At 39.1% G+C, this 27,903-nt stretch overlaps 1 protein-coding gene across 15 annotated transcripts in view; it reads left to right on the forward strand.

Moving 5' to 3' along the window:
- Positions 1 to 27,903, forward strand: part of CELF4 (CUGBP Elav-like family member 4) — a 700,630-nt gene that overhangs the window by 66,059 nt on the left and 606,668 nt on the right. For all 15 annotated transcript variants that reach the window (XR_004354760.1, XM_032676638.1, XM_032676640.1 and 12 more), the window contains exon 2: positions 25,445 to 25,527. Coding sequence is in view for 14 of the 15 variants with exons in the window: in XM_032676638.1 (XP_032532529.1) it covers positions 25,445 to 25,527 (83 nt within the window). In the remaining variant the exon portion in view is untranslated. The remainder of the gene's footprint in view (positions 1 to 25,444; positions 25,528 to 27,903) is intronic.

Here is a 27,903-nt window from a genome sequence, read left to right on the forward strand (position 1 = left end):
CTTAGAGGTGAATCATGAAGCTCCAAGGTGAAAACCAAGATACTTGTTTCTTCCTGTTGGATTTTTTAGGGGTGGGAAGGGAACCAGGAGACCAGGCATTGGTTTCCAAGGTTACAAGTTCTGGAGAACAGTAGAATTTCCTGATAACTGTCCAGTTCTTGCTTATAGATGATAATGGTAAAGGAACTGGGCAATCTCATCTTGCTGTGATTAGGTAGCGTGTTTACCATGTGATAGACAGTTTTTGTAACTTTGACATGCATATCTGTTGCATGTTTCTTTGTCTGGAGATGGGCAAAGAAGAGGGAAAACTTTTCAAGCAATCAAACTGAGAAAACTCTAAACCATTTTCTATCAAGCCACTTTAAATTTTTTCCTTTCCCAGTTCTATTTCCATAACTGTTCTCTAGGCTCTGTACCATGAGAAGCTGTCCATATCTGGAAAGTAGCCTCCAAAAGGAAACCAAGGAAACCCCAACGCAAACTGAAACAGGAAAACTGAAACAATTCTATAAAACAGGTTGCAGAAACCCCAAGATAAAAGTGAGAGGCAGGCACGTGTTAATGCCATAGGTAAGCTTTTACCCTCCAATATATTCAACCATTTGAAAATAAAACAATTTTCCCAGAGTAGTTAGTCAGAAAAATCATGAAATGTCTGGGTATTTGGTGAACTCTAAGCACTCAACCTTGTCCATTCTTATCTTCACACATGTACATGAGAAATACAAACTCCTGGTTAGAGGAGAAGGTAGTGTCAACACAACCATACCCATCAGATAGTTGAGTGTGACCCAACAGTGCCAAGTATGGAACTTCTGGCTCCTCTTTCTGCCTGTGATATTTATGATCTGAGTCTTCCTACAGCTTTGGAGAACTTTTCAAATTTTTTTTTTGCTAAAAGGCACTATGCAAGTGCTAAGCATTACTGTACAATATTGCATATCTGTGTTTCTCCATGCATTTATATGCCTGGAGTGTCTTGAGTATAAATTCACAGGCATATAACATTACATAGTACTGTTAACAATAATCATGTAGATTTTTGCAGGACTCTTTTGTCTAAGGAGAACAAAACACTTAGAGCTTCTCTCACGCACATAAAAACCTGACATAGAAAGTTAGAAAAGTGTTGACAGAGTTTGAAACAACTCTATTCCATCTCTGTCAAGGTTTCTTTTAAGTTAAAGAAAAAATTTTCAGTGAAGGCTAATAATGTTTCTTGAAACCCACTGCAATCCCATGTTCTATATACAACAAAATATAACGAAGTATTTGAAAAAGTGCACTGTTATGTTCAGATTTCATTAATGTTTTAAACCATCATTTTGATGTAGTGGTGCGTCATCTGAAATCAGTGGGCCCATTGTACTAGTTACTAAAGAAAATAAATTCTAAAATATTTGTAAGTGGAAGAGACAAGGAAAAACCAGTCAGAGACATTGCTCAAAGCGTGAAGTGATGTGGGAGTGCTTATTGAAATAGATAAATGACAGAAACTGCTCCTGTTGCTGCATGTTTGTGTTTAGTCCTAACGGTAACAAGAAACAGTTAAAAATGAAGGCGAGAATTATCTACATGAATGCATTTTTTTTCATTAAGAGGAATTAGATCTGTTGGAGGAGGGACATCATTATTTTCAAGAGACATGCTGGTAGAAATGACTCAGTTCTGCAAATTTTCTTTTATTGCTTGTTTGTTTTTTTTTTTTTAAAAAACTAAGTTCTTTTGGTAATCAGAGACTTATTTTAAGAATTTTTACAATTGTAAGAAAGGAAAAATGACAGACCTTCAAATCATTCTGGGCCTTTCAGACTATGAAGCGTGATTTCTTAGTATATGGCTAGAGGAAGAGGGTCTGGATGTGCTCTGGAAAATAATTTTCCACAAGCAGTTGCCAACTTTGCAAAAGGACTTCCTGAATAGGGATTGAAAAGACGCTTCTGATTCCACTCAGGGCGTTCTCTTTAATGGAAATGTCTAACTTGCTGCAGCAAACCTTGAAGTCCCCATGAAAAATTCATGGAGGAGAGAAAGAAAGCCGAAGGACTGGCGTAGTGCTGCAGGAAGAGGCTGGCACTGAGGGTAGGTGACATGAGAAGTCCTGTGGCTCTGCCAGGTGGTGCCCTGGAAATAGCAAGGAGTCCAGCTCCTATCATGCTCTTGAGTACTGCTGAGCTGGGAGAGAAGCATTGCAGATGAACTCAACTAGACCTTGTAATTTAACTGCCTTCCCTCTTTTTCAGCCTTGCTTTCTGTCTTGAGGAACTCCAGCTATGAGAAGAACTCTTGACAGTTGATGTGAATAGTTTCCTTCTCCTTTTGGAAGGAAGACACACAAAAGTAGTTCCTAGCTTCCAAGCCCATACAGTGCTTGTGCCTGGGAAAGAAAGCTGTCTTCCCTCTCTTCTGGACAAAATCTCAGTTCTGGATTCAGTTTAGTTCATTCAGTGTGAACTTAGTGTGAATTGAATTCAGTTCATTCAGTGTGAATTCAATTCAGTGGAATTCACTCTTGGTGAAAGAGTAAGAGAGAACTTTCTTACATAGAATATGACAGGCAGTAGTGGAATTTAGCTGTTCTTTTCCTAATGATAAGTGACTATAACTTGTTCTTGTTCTTATAGATGGAGTCTTGAAAGCAAAGTAATGATGCTGCAAGGCATCATGGGTAATGGCATGCAAACGACAACGGGGCAATAAAATTGCTGGAGTAGCAATTTGAGCAGTATGACTCTTATGACAAGGAATTTGCCTATAAAATTAGACCTAAAGAAAATAAATATAATTGTCCGAGGAGGAGTGGAGTGACATTTGAAAATAAGTCAAAAAAAAGTGTACCCCTCTTCATTTGTGGGCAGTGTAGGGGGCTGTGTAGGTCTTGCTTAGCCACAACACAGGTTGTGTGGACACTCACATCCAGAAGCAGAAGGAGAAAGGTTTCTTTTGTGGTTTTCTGGCACATGAGAAGTTAAGAATATCCCTGGGGTCCGGTGATTGACATCATCAAATACACTTGCTGTTCCGAAGCTCTTGTCTGTCTCAGGCCTGTTTGGCAGCAGAGCCAAAGGTCAGAGAGAAATTAATCTGCTGTAAATGAAACTAAATGGATTGTAGGGTGCTGTTTGTGACAAGAGTAAGTGGTGGAAGGCTTCAGCATGCAAAGGGCTGCAATTTAGACCTTGCCAGTGATCTGGGTCATTCATCTTTCCCATGTAAAGTGAGGTGAACCTAATCTTTCCAACAAAACAAGGATAACAAGCAAGATGGGTGTTTTTAGCAATTTAACCCTAGGGCAGCTACTATCTAAATAACTAACTATTAATGCACCTCTCCTGCCCCCTATCAAAAGACAGAAAAAGAATAATGCTCATATTAAAAAAGATAGTTAATTGTTGTCGTTCTAGATATCTCAGTTCTAACTGAACACCTGGTAATCTGTTCTTTGTTCTCTAAAATTACTTGATGCTTGAGTGGCAATTATATCTGAGGCATGCTGTGGACCAGTGCTGAATGATGAAAAATCGAGGTGCTGCACCCTGATGGGTGATTTTGGATGGGGTAATCTGTTTCTGTCATACCATTATGGGACCTGGTGCAGGGATCCCTCAAATCTTTGTCCATTGGCTGATGTCATAGCCTGCTTGATGCAACCCTCCTGGAGTCCTAAACTCTTCTTATTCCCTGTCTCCCTCTTCAGTATTTTATCTAGTCCTCTGAAAAGCAATTAAGACACACGTTGATATAAGAAGAAGCTTTGTGTTCAGACTATCTGAATGTGCTCCCAGGTATGCACATGCCTCTTAACATGAAGAAAGCACTGATTCTCGTTGAGATTTCTAGGTATTAGAAAGTATAAATAAACTCCTTTTGCAAGGAAGTGAAATAAATGGGTGTACTTGTAGGGGAGCTAGCTTACTATTGAGAAACATATAATGATCCCAGCTTCTGTGGCAGCTGAACCAAAATGTGTTTGTATATAAATGAATGTATATCTCAGTGCTTAGATACTCGAGTGATGGATGCTCTGGGAGAAGATAAAGTAGCCAGGAAGGTATGAATAAATGTCTCACCAGGGCCTATCAATAGGCAGTGACTGCTGCTGACATGATGTGTCTCAGTGGGTAAACTGTAAGGGTTTTAAGTAAAAACAATTATTGAATATATGATGCCTAAGTCTATTAGTTGTATACTATTATTGACTGACGTTAGATTAGAAAGCATGTCCTTATTACTCTCTCCTGTCATTAACTTGCCAGAAAAGGTCAGTCAAGAAGTATGTTATTACTAAATTGTAGACTCACACATTTGTAGCTGCAGGAGGAATAAAGCCACAGAGGACTAGAGCCAAACTTTGGGCAGGCCCAGAGCCTAGTTTTGTTCTCAGTCCGCACACCTTGTAACAAGGCCAACTGCTCCCCATCCAGATCCACTGTTGCTTTGTCTATATTCTGTGCTGAAAACAAGAGGATTTGTATTACTGTAACCTTTCCTCAAATGCCTCAGGGTACCTCTGCACTGTGTAAGGAAGCTGGATCTAAGCCTGCACTCGAGTTCCAGCCTGCTGACCATCAGTGCAAGGCATGTGGAAGCCCATGGTGTGCTTGATCTAAGGAACAGAAGGAAAAGAAAGGGAATAAAGGCTTTGTGCTCAAAGTGTATATTTATCTGTGTCATGGAGGGACCAGTCTGCTGTGTCTGGCCTGTCTCTTTCTGTTATTTAATGTTTCCTGCAGCCATGGTGGTTGATCCACACCAAACAGTGGAGAAGATGCTGCCAAATCCTTCCTGAAAGAGCCTGACATCTGCTGCTGCAAAGCAGATGGGATCTGTAAGCAACCTGTCCTAAATCAACTTTCTGTCAGTGGACATCAGGAATCAAAACCTCAAGCCAGAACGTGGAAGGGTAGAGTGGGCAGGAAAGGAATTGACCATCGACCTTTTTGCCAATCTAAACATCATAAGGGCAAATCCATAGTTTTAGTGACAGAGTACCCTCGTATCTTCTCTGATTTAAATGGCAGCTATTCTGAAATGCCTGAACTTAAATGCATGAAGTCCTTCCACAAAAGCAGTATTGAGTTAAATACAGTGCCACTTTGCAATGACTTAAGTATTTTGGATGTCTTTACTTGATGTTTCATGTCATTGACACAAAATTGTAAGATTGGGCATTTATCTGACTTCATTTATTTCTTTTCTAAAGATTTCTTGGAATGGTCCTTCATCTGCTCAAGACTTAATGCTAAGATTTCAGAAAAAATCAAGCTCAGAGGTGAAAATGGAAATTATTCTTCGTCCACAATGTGGACTTACAGATGTAGCAGCGGGTTACTGTTGCAGACGAAAAAAAATTTGCACTAAAATGAAGCTTTCTTTTGAGATTTTTGGTCCCTTTGCCTCCTGCCTTGATAGAAATATTCATCACAGTCTTTTGATATAGAGAAAGGCTCCTTACAAACTTCAAATTTGTGACTCTTCTTTCAGGAAAAATGTCATTGTTTGGGCCTTGCACCTTCTTCCCTCTCTTTCCCTACTCTCAAATAGCCTCCCTGAAATCATCTGGGTTAGTATATATTTTTATTCTTGGACTCTTGCATGCCTAAGGGAATTGAGTCACAAATGGCTTGTGTTCACAAAATTGGTGGAATTAAGCCCAAGTTTTAAAGATGCAGCTTGGCAGCTTTTAAAAGGGCATAAGTAAAGGCATAAAACATTGGGTGAAGTTTCCAGAGAGATTTGAGAAAGTGATTCCTAAATGAGTTAGGAAAATTTAAAGAAGATTCTGACATTCATTGTTTGTCTCCTAAAGATACAAAATGATGAGCCATTACACATACATTTAGGCATCTTTAAGCCTGCTTCAGAGTATATGTTATTCTGTTTGAGGAAGAACAGGGAGGGGGGGAGGTGTGTGTCTGTGTGTGTATGTGTGTGATTCCACAACAGGCTCATCTTTAAAGTAAAACCCGTGAATGTTGTGTGGTAGAAGTAAGAGGGAGCTAGGAAAAGACTTTGGCACTATAGTGTGAGGGAAGGAAGGAGATGTTTGCTCTTCATGAAGGAGTTTATATGTTCAAGAACTATTTAGGTATATGAAAGTATCAGTTCTGCTAGAATAAAGACCAAATAAAAGAGAATACAGTCAAAAATAAAAGAGATTTGGTTGATCTGATGAATGAAAGCTGGTCATGCATCCTGTGAACTGAGGACAGGTTTTACAAAGGAACCCACTCCTGTTTCTTTACATGTAAAACCAAAGCACGGGGGACAAGGTGTGCAGACATTAATGTCTGCCACAGGATCATTCTTACTACTTTACATCCATCCTACTCTCTGAGCTTCTCTCCAACACATCTGTATCTCTTTAGGTCTCAAAGCTTCTCTTTCTGACAACTTTGGAAAAAAGTTAAGTTTTTGAAGCTGCTTTTAAGGATTTTTATCTCTTTTAAACATCCTATCTCTAGTCTGCTATGTTTCAGAAGTGTCGCACCAAATCCTGAAGCGAAGAGTGAGAACACCAAGCTCTGCATAATGCAGGTGCCCAGGAGAGCAGTAGGCAGGCTGGTTGCTATAACAGCTTGTAGCTGTAGAACATCTTCCATTTCAGAAAAGATCCCAAATCTCTTTATGGACTCAGTTGAGAGAAGGTAAAATGCACTACGGACAAGTTGGGAAAAGCTGAAAGAGGCAAAATACCGGGTTTAACTTGGTATCTAGGATAAACAGCCCTGACCTACTAAGTACCCTATATGCACAGATGAGAAAGGTAGTCAGAGTTTTTCTGCTTTTTTTCTAAACATTTTTTCAACATGTGTGAAGTGGGGATAGCGATTTCTCCCTTTTCAGTGGCACTGGTGCAGAAGAGGAACTAAAATTGCAAAAGAGTTTTGCAACACGGCTAGAAACTCCTATGGTTTAGGAAGTGTAATACACTGTTCTCGTCAGCTATTGTGCTTCTGTATAGAGGAGACTCATGTTAGGTAAAGTCAGAGATGAGAGCTGACACCCTGGACCGGGTCTGTGCAGCCTGTTTTTCTTCTGGAAATGACAGAAATGTGGAGGACTGTCCCTATGGCTTTAATAGCCATGATGAAGTGATCTAATTTGGGAAACATGGGCAGGAAACATTATAGGAGTGGTCAGACAAAAACTGACTGTGAATTGTTTGGTGAATCTAAGACACCCTTAAGATCTCTCAAGACACCAGAGGTACTTGCTCTATATTCTTATCAGAAAATAATTTCCCTTGCAGTGTGAGACTGCTTTGCATATCAAGACTGATCTTTCCTGGGAACTTTATCAGTTATCTTAAGGAAAAAATAATGGCTAATATCAACACTGCTGTTGGGGTAATCCTGGGACAGCTTTAACTTTGCAGAAGTGTAGCATAAGGCTTCTTTATTGAAAAAGGAGGAGTGGTTACATTTTAAATCTTCTCCACCTGCCACCCTAATACTCAGTAGGATTCAGACTGAGGCAATTTATATTGCATTATGATTCCAAAGTATAGATTCTTTTCATTTCTAGTGGTTTCTAGGGATGGATTGGACAAAAAATGTTAAATGCTTTACGTATTCTGCGCATTTTGGTAGCTGCTTGGATGAGCTGACCTCCCAGGCTCCATTTCATAGTAATTAGTGTGAATTGGCAGTTCTGTGATTCACCTACAACTGCTAGGCAGTCAAGAGTGCTGCTTTCAGTTTGTAGAGTTGAACAGAAAATATGCTTTACATGACTAATATGTTTATCTAGATGTGTTATCTCTTGCAACAAAAGTTACAAATGCATGGACTGATTTTTATTAAATATCAAAATTGTTTTCTGCTTATATATTTATTTATCAAAATAGTGGAGTACTTTGCCCAAGCTTCCAGTAGAAGTAATCTTTTCCTTCTTCCCCCCACCTTTATTTCAACAACAAATTTCTAAGTTTCTCGTTTCCCACCATCTATAAAGATTTCTAGGGGCTTTTCCCCCCCTCTCTTTTTTCTCTTGTATTTTCAGTAGTAGATGTTCCCTTCAATGTAAGTTCAAACCTATGCTTTTTGGAAAACATAAACCAGACCTGGTTTAGAATAGGATGTTCTCTGTGATGCCTGGTAAATCACTGCACTGCAGCTGAGGATTTGGGTTGACAGGATGTGGCCTGGAACACAGGACTGGGGGAAAATCCTGGCTCATCAGGATCTGTTCCCTACTGTTGCAGACAACCACATCACATAATCCCTTTCATAAGTTTATCGAGCCTCATCTTTAAACTAATTAGGTCGTTTGCTCTCACTATCCTTGTTGGAAAGCAGTTCCAGAGCATCGCTCCTCTGATGGTTAGAAACCTTTTTCTAATTCCCAAATCAAATTTATTCATGGTCAATTTATACTTATTTGTCCTTGTGCAACATTGTCCTTTATTTTAAATGCTTCTTTTCTCCTTGATATTTACTGTGGGGATGTAGCTAGCAATCCTATCTATGCGGAGTTTTTTTCCATTTTGCTAGACAGACAGAGCAGGCTCTTATTTCTTGCAGGAAACAGGGATTTGGTAACATCTCTCTGGCTCCAGGTTTTGTAATCCACCTATTGGAATACAGGTGTGGGGAATGCTACCCCCTCTTCCCGAAAGCCTTGTTAATGTCCATGGTTTTCTTTTCCCAGATTTCGAACATTCTTCTTGCCACAGGCCTTCTTATTAACTGCTGGAGGCAGCATTAGAACAACACACTGAGATTAAGCCACTGTCCTTTCCATAGTGCACCTGAAGGAAAGGATGTGAACAGATCTTAAGTGACCAGACTGGGACACCCTTGGATGTGCATTTCAAAGTGTCACAACATATCCTGTCACGTAATGCTCACTAGATGACCACTGACTTGCTACCTTTGCAAAGAATCTCTGACCTTGCAAAGACCTACATCAATCTTGAATGCTGACCAAAACCAGAACAAGCAGCAGCTGCAAGTTGCTTTATCTTACCCTTCCACTCACAAAGTGATACATAGTGAGAAATCATGTGTAAGGGGAAAGGCTGACGTCTTGTAGTTCTTCCTGGTATGGGACGTGAGCTGCAAGTAAAGCCTTTACAAGGGGAGTTCTTCTGGGGACACAAAGTTCCATGAGTTTGCAGGAATCATAGCCAAAGGGGCAGTGATATGGCTGCAGGGCATTCACTCAAAAACTGTGAAAGTCTTAGACATGGAAATGCAGAGTGGATGAAAGACTTTGTGGTTACCTGGCTGTACTCCATGGAGGCCAAAGACAAGAGGTAGTGTAAAAGTCATTATCTGTGAAGATCAGCCCCCAGTCCAGCATGTCAGCAGGTTGTCAATGAAGAGGGCTTTTCAGCTGGGCAGATCTGACTACGAATTATCAAATGTCATGTTAACATACTGCTACATTAAATCACACAAGCTATAGGTGCTAAGTGTTAGCTGTTTAGTTGTTAAATTTAGTAAGGCATTTAAAACTGAAGAATGCATCTACAAAACATGTCCTCATCATCTTTAGGCATGAAATTCTTCTTGCTTCTTGATAAAGCAACTCTGAAATATTTTTGTAGAGAGAGGAGAGTTAAAAAAATGAAGTTCTGAACAAGCAGAGTCTGAGTGGTGTGAAAAAGGGCTGCATGCATGTCGGGAGTTGGGAGGAAGATGTGACCCTTTCAGAGATATTCAGCATTTAGGCTATTTAACAATAGCTGGACAAGAAGTTTCTTCTTTCCATTCTTTTGCCCCTTTCCCAAGGTAAGAATTCCTCCTGCCTCGGCTAAAGCATAACATTCTACATATCCTGACAAACTTAATCTGCTGCAATTAAATCTTATGGTATAATATCACATGTTTGGGTTCAGATGGAGAATTACTTCAGTTATACTGGAGAAGGTGACTGCATGCATTTATTTTGATGAGGCTACTGATCTGCTGGGATTTGTACAAGTATGGAACAAAGACAGTCCAGTGACAGAAGCTAGAGTACAAAGACTGGGAAAATAATCATATAACTGACATCTTCTATAAGGCACACATATATTAGTATAGTTTTGCTACAGGGGCAATTTAAATTCTGATATTTCCTGGCTTCTAATTTGTATTAAGAAAGAAAAAAAAATAAACAAACCACAAAATCTTGTATTTTCAGTCTCAAAAATGTAAGGAGTGTGCAGAGATTTTATAGTCCTTGGCCAAGGCGGGGGGGGGGGTGGTGGTGGGAGGAACATGGAGAGGGGTAAGGAAGAGAAGTATATGTAAGCTTTCTTTTTTTTTCTGGGCATTGGAGAAATATTATTTAGCATTCCTGCAGGTATTATCCTATTACCATGCAGAAGGTATTATCATGAGAAATTTGGTTTATCAGCAGAGGTAGACTAGAGAAGAAACTCTGTGATAAATTAGTTCCCTATTGAGCAGTACTGCTTTAGTGGAACCAAAATATGTAAGAAATGCTTCAACTCAAAGCTTCTACCAGCTGATGTGCTTGGGTCTTGAAAGATTCCCTGACTGTCTGTAAATGAGTTGGTAAGATACTGGGAGCCCTGTAGGACACTTCTAAAGCTATAACCTCTTGATTTGTCTTTTGGACTGCTCCATAAAATCAGATTATAGGTGGTCCTAGAAGAAGGCTCTTATGATGAATGTTTTTAAGACTGGAGCTTGCTAGGCAGAAGTCGTCTACTTTTCCTGTAAAACTTGCTATAAATCAAAAGAAAACCCTCCAAACAAACAAACAAGTACCTTTAAATCTGTTTACAGGAAAACACACAAACTGAAATGTTAAAATGTAGCAAATGACTTTGGAAAATGGGATATTCAGTTTCATCAAGTGATTACTGTATATGCAGAGATCACATTTGGACCAGAAGTCCCCAAGCCACAAGGCTGGAAACTGAGAAGAATACCCAGAGGGGGCATGATGCACATCCTCTCCTCATGCTTGTTTCACAGCATCTGCTTCTGCCTCCATTGGAGACAGGATATTGTAGGAGATGGACTTTGTCTGATCTGGTACCATCATCCTTATATAATATTTTAGTCCACTACTTTTGAAGACAACAGTAGTTGTTGTTTGGGATTTTTAAACTCATTAAGCTCTACTCTCCTACTTTCTGACATCAGCAGGGATTCTCCAGCGAGTTTAGCCTCCCAGAGATGCTCAGCAGCTGGCTAACTATTTTTAGCTTTCCTGGTAGAAAAAAAATAAAATAATAAAGTGTAACCACATCTCTAATGTGTGTCTGCTCCCAGTTATCCACTATGCACTGATACATTGACTGGTAACAGGGAAAGTTTTGGTAGGTCACTGTATTCATGAGGTAGCCTGGAAAGTTTCTTTCATCCATCTTTTTATGTCTTGGTCAAAATGGCTTCCAATTTTCTCTTTTAAGGAGACTGCTCCACAGAGTGAACACTTTCCCACCAGGAACAGTTTGCTGGCACTGTGTTAGTACAGACATGCTTTTCTGTTCATTTGTGGTTTAGAGTTTCTCCAATCTATAATAAATCAGTGGAGAAAGAAATACCAATCAAGGTGTCATACTAAACTAAAAACAAAAACAAAAACAAAGGACAAAACCCCAGTGAAATTATAATAGATCATTTTATGATTGATTCTTATTTTTTTCCGCCAAAATTTATCCTTGTAAAACAAAAATAATACACCACTCAGAAAACATTGGTGGGTGGCTGGCTGCTCAGCTCTGTCCAACCCCTCGAAAATTACTGACAATTGCCCATGGATAAATTGTGTTTTAATGAAAATTTTATCCCACTCAGTTGACATTCTGATTTGTTTTCACCAAGAAAGGTTATTTAAACGGGTTTCTTAAAAAAAAATGTGCTTTTTCTTTGGTTAGACAATGTATTAAACTTTTGGATAGAATCATTAAAGTTAGAAATAGGGAGAAAGGGAAAAATGGAGGCCCTCTGAATGTATTTGCTCTTGGATCAGTATTAACTTTTGTTTATGGTTTCAAGTCACTTAAGTAATAAAAGTTCCATGAAGGACTGATTTTCTCTAATGGCTGGGAGAGACAGTTAGTAATGTTTACTTTTACCTTCTGTAGGGTCATAAACTTCCATCTTATAGCTTGCGATTGTCCCAAATGGCATTAGAATCTGTGGTTGTGATACTGTTGCAGGGTTGCAAGAATTTCTCTTTATGCCTTATAGCAAAGTAGGGAGACAAAAACCTTACAAAGCAGTCAAACGGAAGAGTGACAGAAAAGGTGTTGGAAAATTACTGACTTAAAAGTTTTAACTGGGAGGGCTCCCTGTCCCCCATGTTGATTTAACTCTTCTGCCTTTTCCCTCCCTGCCTTTTCTATGTCTCTACCTCCAATACACACAGAAAAGACACCCCTCAATCGTGTTTAAGGAATTATTCCATACTATCCCTGAACTTATATGATCCAAAAAGCCTTAGGTTATGTGGTCATGCATGTAAACTTTAATAAAAATTCAATTAAATATATTCTTGACTAACAGATTGGTTACATGCAAAAGCCACTTTGAGGCTGTGCGGGAGGAGCGAACACCAATATTCAGAACAGTTAGGAAGCATTCCTAAAGCTCAGGCTAAACATTCTGATGTAGAATTTTGTGTTGTTGCCCCTAGTTATTGTTCTCAGATATCAGCTTGAACAAACTTTCTCCATTCTTTGTGTTTACACCTCCAAGACTTGTAGCTGATTATCATCTATCCCCCTGAGTCATCATTTACCCAAATTATACATATCTGGTTCTCTTAATTTTCTCTCATAAGTCAGTCCTCCCAGTCCATCATGAATTTCTATTACTCATCTCTGAAATCCATTTTTCCTTTTTCTTTTTTTCCTTCCATGTGTTTCTGGACACTTTTAGATGATTAGAGTTGACGGGATCATTTCAGATCTGGGTTTTCTATTGACACCAAAGGAGGGAGGTGTCTTTGATCTGGAAGAGACATACACAGTATTGTATGTGATATTGTCCACTATCATCTGAAAGTGTCTTTTGACATTACTGCCTTTCAGCTTCACCTGTCCTGTTGAGCATTTGCCTCTGTGGCTATTCTTTACCTGCATTTTAAGAGCTGATTCATTCAAGGTGCTAGGCAAGGCTAATCCTCCCTAGTAGGGATCCAGGTGACTGACCACGGTATTAAGGGGCTCAACATCCTCCAGGATGTGTTGCAACTTATTCTCCCTTCCTCTTGATGTATGAAGTTGTCTTTGCTGTAGTTTAAATTTAAGATCAGAACTTCTGCTTTGCTGGACGGTTCTTCCATCTTGATACAATTGACACTTCCTGACTAGCAAGTTCCTCCTGCCAGCACTCAGTGTTTTGTAGTCTACACTGATCTTCCAGTCTAATACAAGTTCAGTTCTAAAAGCAAAACTTTATGCTATGAGCTGCTTCAAAGGTTTAACCAAAACAATTTACAACATACTCAGCCTTCACTAATTTTTAAGTTGATTAACAAAAAATGTGATCAAAATACCTGTCTGATATTTAACTACTAAACAGTTTTCTTTGTGTTCTCTACTCATCAGGAAATTGTACCTCATTTAATTCACCCTGACAAGAGCCCTTCTTAAACCCAGTGCACTGAAGCTTTGTAAATTGCACAGATCTTGTTTTAATTAATTCCACTGTTTCTTTTTTCACTTCAAGGATTACATCTTTTATGTCTTTTGTAAAAATTTGAAGTTTTAGGCTAAAATTCACAGAGTTTGTTTTCAACTTGTTACTGAGGAACAGCAACAAGTAGTGGATAGAAAAATGCACTTGGATGCAAGGGACCGTAGCATTTTCCTAGTTTACCATTTTGAGATAATCTACTGGGGATGTAATGTATTTATGGGTCTACACAGGAATTTGTCCACATTTAAGAACAGCAGACTTATGGGTGTTCATAACTCCAGGTAGAGTCTTGGGAGGTTTTTGTTTCAAGTTTGACCTTTACTACAAACCCTTTTTGTGGTTTTGGATAGGTGGTTAAATCTTTTTTCAGTCTCCACATGCCTTGTCCGGTTCCTAAATAATTAAAGCAAGCTTGTACCATGCAATGATGTCTCAGCTTGGAGCTTTTTGCCAGACAGCCAATGGAGGCCCTTGTTCTTGGGACATACCTCTCTTCCTTTGTGCTGTAACTGATTGATAGGAACTTTGAGAGAAGTTTTCCGTCTTTCTCCTGACATGCTTCCAGAGCACCTCAATTGACTTTACTTTCTCTCTCATGCACACACAGAGAGTATGTCTGGAGGTTCTCAGCCCTAAGCAGATAGAGGTCTGTCGATTAGGAAATTTACATCATCTCTGGTAGCTTGCAGAAGAACTTGATCCTAGTTCATGCCATTCTGCTATCTATGCTTAAAGAACGAGCCAAATTGAGAAAGAAGGATAAGGAGGAAGAAATAGGCAGTAAGAGACAATATTTGTTTGCTCCCAACATCTCCTAGAGGATAGAAGCAGCCATTCAAAGTCAAAACATATGGAAAACAGCATCTGGTTATGGGAGCTTGGATGTTAATTGTTCTGACAGATGAAATTTGTCTCCAGAAATCTCATGAAGCCAGCTGGTATTGTAGAGTTTTCTCTGGCTCATATTGTGACTCTTACAAGTTTCTGGAGACTTCCAGTCTCAGGGTGATCATCTTGTAGGAGCAGCTGCTGCTTAAAGATTTTCATTTCTATATCAGCTGGAATCAGGAAATATATTCTTTGGGGGGTTGGATTTGTTTTGTAACATAAAAATCTTAAGGTGGCTTCAGATGCACTTACTTGAATTCAAACTTAACAAGACCCTGTGAAACCTAGCAAAGAGTTTCTAATGTTGTCCTGTTTATGGTTCTTGCATACAAAGTGAGCAGAAAAACTTGATCATAAGTGGTAGATGAGTACTGAGGTTGATTTTGAGAGGTGTCTGAAAAGTTCCAGTCTGAATCTGAATTTCCTGAATTGGACAAATTTAGGCTGTCAAACTTGGTAAGAGCAATAACTTTAGAGAGATATTTGCAACAGTCTGTTTCTGAATGGGCTAGGAGTTGTCTAATAATAGCTCTTTTCTGCACTTGTTTCAGTGTCTTTTGCTTTCAACCTTGAGCTGGAAATGTCAGAAGTCTATATTGACATATGTGCTCTGTCTGAGAGAAGAAAGAATATGAGGTTGTTTAGAGACCACATGAGTCTGTATTTAGAACAAGCTACTTACATGTTTCTGAGATAAAAGTATAAATGACTAATCATTTGATGATGCTATCAACAAGTTGTTTACTGCACGGCCCTAACATTTTTTAAGGGTGAAAATACCAACTTTTCTTAGGTAAAAGTACAAACACATTTCCCACACATAGACTTAATGTCATTTTCCAAGAAATGTCTGTTCCTCACCCTTGTGAAAGATAATGAGCAGTAAAAAAAATAAAATAAAATAAAAAAATAACCCCAAACCACTCTATATAGATGCAGAAAATCAAGACTTGGACAAAGTTGTATGTGGTAGAACAGTCTAATTAGTCTAGAGATGGTTTTGTTTTAGCTTTATTTTGCTAAGATTCAAGACATTCAAAGTGATTGTTGTTTAACAGTAGCATAACCTCTGGAGACTAGTTGAGCATTCTTGAAGATGTCTCCCCAAAAGAAGTGAATAAAGAATCAAAACAAAAATGAAGAAGAGGAAAAGTTTCCGAAACAGCTAAATGTTTTAGAAAATCCACTGAGTTATTCATATGCTGCTAACAATAGAAAGAACTCAAAAGGCAGGACTCAGAACAGCAGGTACAGAGTCTAATTAATGCCTGTACTCTAAGGAGGTTTAACCCATAACTGTCTGAATGCAAGAGGTACTGTTTCAACAGAAGGATTATTTCTAGTTATATGCCTGACTTTCACTAGTGAATCATGAGACCAAAAAAAAACCCCAACTTCTATATTTTTTTTCTTTATCACCACACTGGAAACAAGAAATCTTGAGGGTTTCAAGCTTTTTTTCCCTCAGGCTGCAATGTAAAATGGGTAACACGAATATGCTGGAATTTCTTTGAAGAAATAGGTAGATTGAAGTGAGTCAATTTAGAGGTGGTCAGGTTTATAACTTAAACTGGATGTCTCGGTGTCTCTTTAGGGAGTAGAAGCTGGAACCTACTTATTCTCATCCTTACTTGAGTGATCTCTAGATCTCTAGAGTTTGTGCATGACTTTCTCATTAGTGACAGAGTTCTGAAATATTTGGAACACTGTTGCTTGGTCTGGAAAACCAATTGATTATTATTTTCACCTTAATATCAATCTTTTTATATTTTAAAATCAAAAGCATTCCCTAACTGTTTGAAGGGTAGGGCCTGAAGGCATACACCTCTCCTTTCAACATGGAGTCTGCAGGTAACAGGCAACAAATGAGAAACTAAAGTGAGGCTGGTCTGTTTAAAACTAAGTTTTCTACTGTAATTTAAAGAATTTAATATTTGTAGGCCTTCCTGGGCATGCCAGCACTCTCTGTGGTAGACAACTACCATAACCAGCAATCTACATTCTGTTTTGTTTGATGTGGAGTCTATTCTTTGACCACTTGTTGTGTGTATGGAAATTAGACATCAGTTCTTGGAAGTAAAATGTTCTGGGTGGTTGGTTAGACTTGCAGAAACTTGAGAAGTGGATCTTCAGTTGACTTGGACTCAGATAATCAAAATTGTCCCAGAAATTTCAGGATCAAATTTAAAGCTGAAACACTGGCAGTTGTGGAGAACAGGACCTGGTATATGGTATGCCTAATCAATGGTTCATTCTACACCTAATTTTGAATGTACCAGTAAGAAAAAGATGGTTCAAAGCAGCCTGCAAGGAACTTTCAAGACCGCAGGAGAAACTCATCTATGTGTGAATCAGAGCCAGAAACTCTTCCTTCATCCTGGGGAAGAAAGTTTGACAGATAAAAATCTTTCCAGTTTTGCAGTAGTATAGAGGAAAGGAAACTGTGGTGCTACTTAAAAAATAGACATGAAAGCTTGGGGGTCTGCCAGTGACAATGTGCTCTCCTGTGTCAAAGCCCTGCACTCAAGATCCTCTTTGCCTGATTCAGATGGGAGCCTGGACTACTGACTGTCCTCGAATAAGTTACTCTTGCTGTAGGATTGGATCAAAAATTATATCAGAGGGCTGAGAAACACTTCTTGGTTAACTATTTCATTGAAAATTTCTATGAGAAATTTTGACTTTTAAAAATTACTGCTTTCATTAAAAACCTAAAAATCAACATGAAACCATTGTCTGTTTTGTTGGAATGCTTACATACACCAATAGTTACCCAAGTCTGTCTGCTGTTTGCCTGGACACTGCTAAATATAATTAAACACTGCTTAGTCTGAGGAAAGACTCTAATTTGGACTGTGCATATTTTGAACTATCTCATTTTGAACTATCATAAATGCATTTTTAAGCGAGCTACTATTCTGTAAATATGGTTAACTTCTGCATTTGCAGATTTGGCCCCTTAATTTGTTTTTTATATTGGTTCATGGGTGTACACAAGTAGGCCTTATGTGTGCTTTAAGACACAAAACCCTATCAAGTTATCTATAACAGGAATATTACAGCACCATAATAGTTAATGGAAAATAGCATAAGAGGAAAAAGACAATTAGCATTCCACACAGCAGGGCATTTCGGATGTTAATCTGCCTTGCAATATAATTGACAGGGAAGCTGATATCTGGGAAGATTTTTATTCCTATCTTTTTCTCTAAACAGTTAGTGTTCAGTTGTTGTGCAGCAGGGGAGATGGAGAAAAAGAAAGTTCTAGCCAAGTGAATGTTCTTTACCAGCAAAGATGTTAACTTTTGTCAGAAGGTAGTTAATCACTGAGAGAGAAACAGATGAAGAAATTGGATAAAACATTTCCAGTTCCAAAAGTCTTTATTGATTGTGTCTCCCTCAAGAAAATTCAGCTCAATCTCTGAAACCCTCAAGTGATTAAACCTTGGGCAGTCCACTGTAGACAGAGTAAATGAGAATTGTTTCAAAACCAGACATGTAGAGCTAGGATAGTTAAAGTGAAAAAAGATTTCTTTTTCCCTTTGAAATCCTAGCTGGGAGACGCAACCTGAGATGTTGATTTTAAGGCAAGAATTTTCTTAAGTACCACAATCTTGCTCTGCGTAACAGATCTCTGAATTTTGAAGCAATGAACTGTTTTATTTTCAGAGAATGAGCTCTCCTAAACACAAATCCAGAGCCTGGAAAATGGGGGACAGATTTCTGGTCCATCACAGATAACTTGTGTACCTTGGTCTAATTTTTCCAAAGGTAATTAGAGTACAGAGAGATTGAAGCATCACTAAATGAGATGCTAGGTCCTGTTAACAGTTGAGAGTTCCTTTTTTTTCTCAGAGATGTGATGTTTTTGCTCTCAAACCATCTCCTCTAGAAGACTGTAGCTATCCTTAAGTTGGAGTATGACCATTAGCATGTGATCCAAGGTATGAAATTTTCAGTATACAGTATGAAGGTCCTGGATAATTATGCTTGAATTACAACTTGCTTTCTGGAAGTCCATAGTGTGCTGCTGAAGTAAAGCCCTTGGCTTCTCTGCTTTGAGGGTTTAGGATGTGTGGTACATCAAAGACAGTAGGAAAAGGTCCTACAGTAGAAGACACTATGAGCTGATATCTGTTCTTTCTTGTGTTACACAAGAGTTTCTTTTCACTAGTTTATGTGCTGTACAGAAGTCTAACATAAAACAACACAGGAAGGCAAATTTAGGAAATCCACACTGTTAAAGTCAATTAACATTTTTGTAACTAAAAACAAGAAGGTACTTGACTCAAAGAAGAAAAGTCAACAAAAACCTGACAGCCTTGTGAAAGTTTTATCTTTTCCTGGGCAGTGATTCTGATTTTAGTTACACTTATAAGTATTGGACGGGTTGTAGTTTCAGAAGTTAGCACCTGTCAACCAAGCTGTGATAATTGGTTGAGTGCATACTTTATAGTCACAAAAGTTTGTGAATCAAAAACTGGCTTAGATCACTTGAGTCAGCCTTCTCAAAACCTAGGGTTTAAACCTAACTGTTCTGGATTATCTTGGCTGAGGTCAGCATCTGAGCCAAAGATTCTTCCAAGAGAGACAATGGACTATGGTTCAAATCATGAACCTAATTTCACATTGGTGTAATTGCATAGCTGTGCTGAGTTTCATGCAAGCTCTTCCCTTGACTGGATTGATGTCCCTGAGATGAGAATCTGCTTTAGCTCTCAGATTTCATGCAAGAGTTTTAAAGCACCTATCAAACTTCCTAATTTTCCCCCATAAAGCCAAAGAGTAAACATAGGCCTAAGAAGGTTAAGGGATCATTCCCCAGAATCTGTTGAAGTATATATTCATTAGTTTTAAACAAGACCTTTTCATGCCTTTTTTGGACAGACGGCAAACATCTGGAAAGTGTCATGGTTATAGACTTACTCTTAGACTATGCCTCTAGATCTAGGTGTATGGAATACCTGAAGTCCTGCTTTGTGTGAGGTTATGTTGTTCTAATAAAATCATAAGGTGTCACTGAAACAAATCATACAAAGAAAAGGTCATAAGTCTTCAATTTAAAAAACGGGCAATGAGGAGAAAGTGTGTCAGGATACCTGTGGCTGTCTGCCAGAATAAAACAAGAAAGGGTAAAAAAACCTTTAATTAGAGTAATACATTAGATCTTCAGTATGCACCATCTTCATTCCCCACCATATATAACAAGGAATAATTATGGTACAGATAACACATGTACTTGAGGTAGTTGAGAGGCTAAAGGTGCCAAGTGGAACCTAATCTTGGGAAATTGCAACCTTGAAGCTAAAAGCTTGCACCTTAAAAGGTGGTGCATGGATCTTACACCAAGTGTAGAGGATAAACATTTCCAGAGGCTTATTCGTCTCCTATATGCAAAATCAAATGAATGTCTTGTCAACAATGACAAGATTACTAATTTTAAATAGCTAAATATGAATTAGGTGACCAGGGCCTTTTAACTGCTTTAAAGAAGATAAGAGTCAAGGGTTTCACTGAAGTGATAAGCACAGAGGTGTCAAGCAGACAGACTCTATTTTCACTTGTACCAGGACAAATGGAGTACTAGTGGGGTGAAGTAATTCATACAGTCATAGATAGGACTTGAAAGACTACCTAGTTCCAACCTCCCTACCATGGACAGAGACACCTTCCATTAGACCAAGGCACCAAACCACATCCAACCTGGCCGTGAACATTTCCAGGGATGAGGCATCCACAACTTCTTTGGGCAACCTGTTCCAGTGCCTCATCACCTGCACAGCAGAGCATTTCTGATCCAAATTTATCCCCTTAAGTTTGAAGCCATTCCCCCTTGTTCTGACATTACACGGCCTTGTAAAAAGTCCCGCTCCAACTCTCTTGTAGCTTCTTAGGTAAGATGTCCCCAGAGCTTTCTTTTCTCTAAGCTGAACAAACTCAAGTGTCTCAGCCTGTCTTCACGGGAGAGTTGCTCCAGCTCCTCTGACAACCTTTATGGTTTCCCCTGGACTCTCTCCAGAAACTCCATGTCCTTCATCCTTCTCATAAGAGCTGCTCTCAATCCTTTCTCTGCCCAGTCTCTATTTGTGTTGGGTTTGTCCCAACTCAGGTAAAGTTCTTTGCACTTGGTCTTGTTGAACTTCGCAAGATTTACATGGGATTTACCACCCCACAAGCCTGTCAAAGCCCCTCTGGGTGTCATCCCTTCCCTTGAGTGTCGACCGCACCACAAACTAAGTTTCTTGTTGGTAAACTTGCTGAGGGTGCCTTCAATCCCACTGTCCATGTCACCAGCAAAGGTGTTAAACAGTCCTAGTCCAAATACCAAACCCTGAGTTATGCCACTCATCACTGCTCTCCACTTGGACATCAAGCCACTGTCAGCAACCCTCTGAGTGAGACCATCCAACTAATTCCTCTGGTCCATCCCTCAAATCCATGTCTCTCCATTTTAGAGGCATGTTGGAAAGAACAGTGTCAAATACTTTGCACAAATCCAGTAGATGTTGTTAGTTGCTCTTCCCTTTCTCACCAGTGTTGTAACCCCATCACAGAAGGCCACCAAATTTTTAAGGCACAATTTGCCATTTGTTCCATGTTGGCTGTTACCAATCACAACCTTTTTTTCCCCTGTACCTTAGCATGTTTTCCAGGAGGCTCTGCTCCATGATCTTGCCAGATATGGTCTGTAGTTGCATGGGTCTTCCTCCTTTCCCTTTTTAAAACCATGGATTTTTTTCCCTTTTTTAGTCAGCGGTAACTTCACTGGTCTGCCGATCTCAAGTATGATGGATAGGGGCTTAGCCACTTCACCTGCCAGTTCCCTCTGGACCCACAGATGTGTCTCATCAGGTTCTATGGGCTTGTACATCTTCAGGTTCCTTAGATGGTCTCAAACCTGATCTTCTGCTGCAGTGGGTTTTTCTCCATTCTCCCGGTCCCTGCCTTTGCTTTCTGCAACTCAGGTGGTTCCAGAATTATTCTGTTCAGTTCACAACATGTCCCCTGACTGTTTTGCTTCCTAGGCTTGTGCAAAATCTTCTGGAGACTTACTGTGGAGTTGAAGTTGCTGTACCCATGACTATTATCCATCTGTATTCCATACAATTATTATTTGTACTCTTGAATTCTCTGGAGATAAAATTAAAATAGAGCTTTTGTAATTTTTTTCCATCTCAAGCTTTTGTTTTTGTTTCCTCCTTCTCTTTAACAACCTTGTTTCCCAGGAGACCACTTGATATGTTTTCACGTTTCCAAGAGATGCAGTTCAATAGGTTGAGAGTTAATTGGCAGCTGGGAGTTTCCAGATGTTTATATGCTTGCCCAAAAAGCTGTCCACTGGTAGTAAATGAACAGCTGGAAAGACAATCCAAAAAAGCATCTTTTAGCTGATTGACATATGTCTGGAAAACATGAGATGTTTGAGAGAAATGGAATTGAAATTAGGAACAGCTAAGAGCAAGTCCTTCATTATCAATAATTAGTCAATTAGATTTTTTGTTCAAATTCAGAAATAATTCACAAGCACTGTACTGACTCAGTCCTTACCACTCATAGAAGTAGATGACAGAAATAATGCATAGGTTTTACACTAACTTTCCTTAGGAGATGTGTTGAGAAAAGTTCATTATACTGCTGAACATTGGCAACTCAAAGGGGCTGGATGGTGAAAATTATTTATAATGGAATATGAAGTCTTTCACCCAAAAATCGTGTTCACATCCAGCTCAAACAGCTGATGGCATGTGAGCTGTTGAGCTATTTAAAAGCTTACTATCAAATACTTTTTTTTCCCAGTGAAATAAGTGATTCTATACACAATCATAAGTTTCAGCAGGGAAAATTGGTCGTTCTGAAATTGTTTTCCATCTGGGAAATCGAAATAAAAACAAACAAACAAACAAACAAAAACAAACCACTTTTTCTACCAGTTTCTTATATATCTGCTCCATATGATATTATTTCTGGACTCAGTTGTTGAGTGTGTTGTATGTTGTAGTGTTCAGCTGAGTGTCCAGTGGTCTGTTCTTTAATCAACAGTCTCTGGGAAGGAAGAGCCCTTTGGAAGGGCCATATGGACTCACTTTGATAGAGGTAACCTAGGAAAAGTAGCACTTGAAAGAGGCTCTACAGTTGTCATTCCATTAAACACAACACAAAGGACAGATCAATTATTTTGATGTTTTGTGGGTGAATGGGGGGAGTGGGCAGGGCAGGGTGGTTCAAAAAATAGTATTGCCTTTCATCCTAGTGCATAAGGAGTTGAAATATAGAAATACTTGTAGGACAGAATAATAGATATGTATTGTTATATTAGAGACCACATGTTTCTGAAAAATATTATTTTAACTGATGGCTAATGCCATCAGTATATGTGCCTTAGAGAACAATTTTGTGGTAAGTAAATGGAAGACAAAAAATATGGATGAACTCTCTTTTTCAAGTTCAAGACCAGTTATGAACATTAAGCTCTACTTTATTCCGTTTGGCCACAGTTAGGATGGAACCTCTTACTGTCTCTAGGCAACAAGGTCTTACTTACAATAAATGAGATATTATTTTTCATTAAAATATTACTTTTTGCCCAACAAGAGTGGGATGGATTGTCATTCCTGTGCATGATGTATGAATAGGAAGTGACAATGAAACACTTCAACATTTGACCCTGGAAAGCAGGGTGGTTTTTTTGTCTGACCATATAAAAGGGTAGATTCCTTTTCCATTTCAGCATCTTTTTGTCCATAACACCGTGTTTGGCAAATCAGTGATGTTTGGACACATTCCACTAAGTATTGTTTCTAGAAGTTTGGTACTTCTACCACTTTCACCAACGTGTTTGGAGAGGACTTAGTGAAGCTTTCTCCCTGATGAGAACTTGCCTCCGTACACACGCAGTGTGGATCTTGGAAGGGAAATTTGCTCCTTCAGAGCAGAGTCATCTTCTCTCTACTCAGTCTGAATTACAGTCACGATACTGTAGGAGTTGCAGGACATTGTTAACCCGAACTGTCATCATGGTCATCACGGTCATCACAATGAGAAGAAAAATATAGCTATCATTGTGGAATAGTGCATAGTTTATCTCTGTAGCAGCGCGCTATAATGTGCTTAATTAGACTGTATCAGCTGCTCCACGTCTGCTACTAAAGGGAGACTTCTTTCTTATTGTGTCTAGTAAACAGAGAGCTCTCAGCCTGTGATTTAGAACTGAAATTAAATTTAAGCATAGTTTCCCATTTGATTATTGAGCTATGGGTGACTTTTAAGGATTCTTTTCAATCCATTACTTTTGCTAGCTGCAAACTCTCTACCACTCTTTCTTTCCCTTCTTTGGTAGATACAGGTTAACTGACAACTCAACCACTTAAAAGGGAAGAAATCAACAAAATTCCAAGTTGAGTATGCAAACTTTTGCTGCTGCTCAGTCTCCTTCCTTGATTGTCACCTTCTGCTTCTGACTCTCAATTACTGAGACATAATAAATGTGATTGGCTTGAATATGCTGAAAGTAACAAGGCCTCCAGAAAGTAACACAGTGTAAGAAATAGTGAAAAAAAATGTTCTTTTTTTTTTCCATACCAAAATGTATCTTTATTGTGAGAGCAGTAGGGTGACTTCCACAAGACAATCTTTGAGAAAAGAAAATATGTATATTTATAAGAAAAAAAGTCTCTCTAGTCTCTTGTATGTACTAATCTATTAAAAGGATTGTAAGGAAGAAAAGAACAAGTGTATATTTCTTCAGTAATGTTATCTAAGGAACCAGCTTGGGAAAAACAGTGGACAAAATGTCACAGTGGTAATCAAAGCTGAAAAGTTCATAGTATACTGTTTACTCACCTGTTACATACTTTATATGTGCATGGGGAGAAGGTGAGTGGGTCAAAATGAGATTATGGAACATGTTTCTTTCTTTGGTAGACTTTCTGTACTCGTGCTGCTCTTGAAAGGTACCTGCAGCTTGAGGGACATGCTACCTGAACCTTGAAAGATAGGATTCCTCCATTTCAAGGAGCTGGAGAGGTGGCAGACATTCTGAAGTAATTTTTAGAGAAAATGTCCTCTGCATAACAAGCACTTTTTTTGCTGCAGGGACTGGCAGGTTTTCAGTATACTGCAGTAAGAAAAAATAATTTGATCACATCAGGCTCACAACTGGAGTGAGACATTGCAACATCAACCGGTTTTACAAGAAGGTAAACATGGACGTGGGGAGAGAAGGCAGAGCAGGGCCCTACCTTGACATGGCCTTGGCCTTTGTAGTTAATAAGACAACTTTTCGGAAGAATCAAGGACATGATCCATTGGAGCATCCCTGAAGTGCTACTGATCTGTGTGTCAGGGAGGTTTTGAACTGATTGTTTGGGCTTTGCTGTAATTGTGTGTAAGGGTGTGAGCCAGAGAGCAGCAGCTAGCACAGGGTGGAAGCCTTCTGGTCAGATGCAAATAGGGCAACTACTTGTGGGCGCAAGCCAGGCTAAACAATAGAAGTACTCTTCTGCAGTAGAAAGCCCCAAGTCCTTGTATACCCTCTACTGAAAATACTTGATACAAAAGGAGGGCATGAGACCTTCAACATGATATGGCAATAAAGTGCTTATTCCCAGTGCTGCTGCCGGAGCAGGAGTATGATCTCATACCCCACCTTACCACCACATGGAATCTTTGAGATCCCTAATTCTGTGCATCCTTCTGTCTCTGGCACTTAAATATGTGTTCAAAGAACAAGCAGTCCTAGGTACACTGTTGTTCACAGGCCTCAGAGGAAGCAATGATAGCTTCATTTCGTGATTCTTGATTACTCCCTTGCTAAGGAGAGATTTTTATGATTGATTTACTGGGAATGGGATGATGACAGGAAAATGGTTTGTTCTATGTCTCAATTTTAAATGGATCTTCTCTGAAGCAGTGCTGTTACTGAGGTTATGCTTTTTTGTTTACAGGCTGTGCCTTCCTAACATACTGCGAAAGGGAGTCTGCTCTAAAGGCCCAGAGCGCACTGCATGAACAGAAGACACTGCCGGGGGTGAGTCCAGACTGATAACATTTTTTTTTTTTAACTAAAATGAGTTACATATGGAGTTCTCATCTCAGATTTGCAAGCATAGTGTCTCCGTTTGTTTGGATGATTCACTATTTGCATTGGGCTAATAAAATCAAGATACCACCAACCCACCCAAACGGTTTCCATGCACAAAAAAAATAAAAGGATTTTTGCTTTTATTGGTAGTCAGGAAAACAGTAATTAACTGGTTATGGGCTGGGTCTTACCAGCCTTACTCAGCTGAGGAAGGTCTTTAAGATTCTGACCACTACAGTGAAACATTAGAAGTGCTCACCAGGTATTTCTTCATATTATTTTTCTTCTCTGAACCAAGATGTGACCGCAGGAAATCAAGAAACAGATCACATTATTGAGTTATCACAAAATGAAAACATATTCCTGATGACAAAGTGGTTTGACTCAGTTACTTTAGTATTCAAGCAGCTGTAGCAGATTGGAAAGGCAGTGAGACAAGGAGAAAAGAGAGAGAGGAAAGACGAACACAGGATAATGAGGAAAATTATTCACATGAGCAAGATCTAAGGTTCAGACAACACAAGCAAAACTAAAAATAGAATCAGCATTATGTGGGGAAGACCTGTCCTGCTGGGATGGGTTTCTAGTTTAGCAGTTACCCAGCGGAGGGGAGCAGAGAGAGAGAGACTATTTAGATTCAACCAACGTATGTGGATTGGGAACAGCCAAGTCCTCCTGTAGCTAGAATAGGGATGATTTCCCAATGACACAAAAGTCGGTGATCAAGTAATTAAGAGGGGGATCCTGAGGGTTCCAGGTTGCATCTAAAATGAGAAGAAACCTATCCAAACGTCTTCCCTAATTAGTTGGTGTTGAATGACTGAATCCTGCGTAGCCATAACCTTTCCATCAGACCTAAGACACATCCCTTGTTCTATGGTGCTGAAGAAAGTGTTGACTCTGCTCTGCTTGTTTCCATCATCCCGGGTCTGTTTACCTATCTCTAAGCCACCTTGCCGGTATGAAGATACCTACGCACTTGCTCATCTACATCTATCTTTGCTTAAAAGGCCATACCTTATGTAAATCTATATGTACTTCATTGCCTAAAAATATTTCTGTCAGCTGACGACTCCCTCTGAATAATTTTTTTTCCTAGAGACTCCTTAGCAGCAGATTCAAAGTAACTTCAGTCTTGTTGGGGTTTAGGTTTTTCTTCCCCCTATGCCTCTATGATGTTTTCTTTTTACTTCTGTCTTTTCTGAATGATAGAACTGGATGTTCGAAAAATGAAAATGTGTTGAGTAAGGATGTTTCAGGTAACATTTTAACTGATTTTTTTTGAAATATGCTTGAAATCAAATATGTATTTATCAAAACTAGAGATAGGCATGTGTCATGTATTTAAAGAGATGAAATGAAATTCCAAATGTTTCCATTAAGACTGCTTGCTCTTCTCATTAGGAGCCAGACCACTCATTTGCACATGGAACCCTTATTTTCTCTGTGAGGCTAAAATCTCATCTTGAATTTGTATGATGCGAATATCTTCAAGAAGACAGTGAGATTGAAGGCTCATAGTTGGGGAGGGAGGGCAAGTGATGTTTAGGATCTTCTTTTTCCTTTTTAGTTCTTTATAGGTCCACAGTTCTGAATCTCAATCTGTGTTTTAGGGACTTCAAATCACAAAAGTCTTAAAGTCAAAACTGTCATCTTGGACAGTAGCAAAATTCAACCAGCTTTTGCTTTACGATCAAAACTTCCTGCAGAGGCTACAGTGATTGATTCTAGACTACAGGGAAACAATTTCTTCTTTGGTTTGTGCAGTTTCTATTGCATATACACCATACTGACTTTAGAGGCTTTTTTTTTGTTTTCTTTTACACTTTCAGGAGACACATCAGGATCTGATTGAATCGGGAACAGTGAATCTTCTGTCTAAAATAGCAACCAGGTTTTTGAGAGTTCTGAACACTGAATTCTCCCTTCCCTTTCATTTCCAGTTCTGTTTGTCTCAGGATAAAGGTTTACTTTCCAGCAACAAACCTTCTACATGCAGCTTTCTGCCAAGTTTCTGAACTCATCTTCTAAATGATGTCACTGTAGTTTATTTAAGGAAACCAGTCTTGTCTCTTGATAAACTATCATGCCTGGATACTGTTTTATAGTTCCTATGTGAGTAGCAGGGAATTATTTATTACTTACCTGTCTGTTCTTGATAACATGCACCAACAATATCAACCGTAGTTCATCAACATAAAATAAAAAGCACTTTTAAGGCCAGGGGTCTAAGTCCTCATTCACGTGAGTTCACAAATGACATATATGTAACATCTTCTCTTGAGACTTCACTGCCTATGACACAAACAGCATTGAGGAGGC

This window comes from Chiroxiphia lanceolata, chromosome Z (assembly GCF_009829145.1).
Source record: "Chiroxiphia lanceolata isolate bChiLan1 chromosome Z, bChiLan1.pri, whole genome shotgun sequence".
In the NCBI taxonomy this organism is placed as follows: Eukaryota; Metazoa; Chordata; class Aves; order Passeriformes; family Pipridae; genus Chiroxiphia; species Chiroxiphia lanceolata.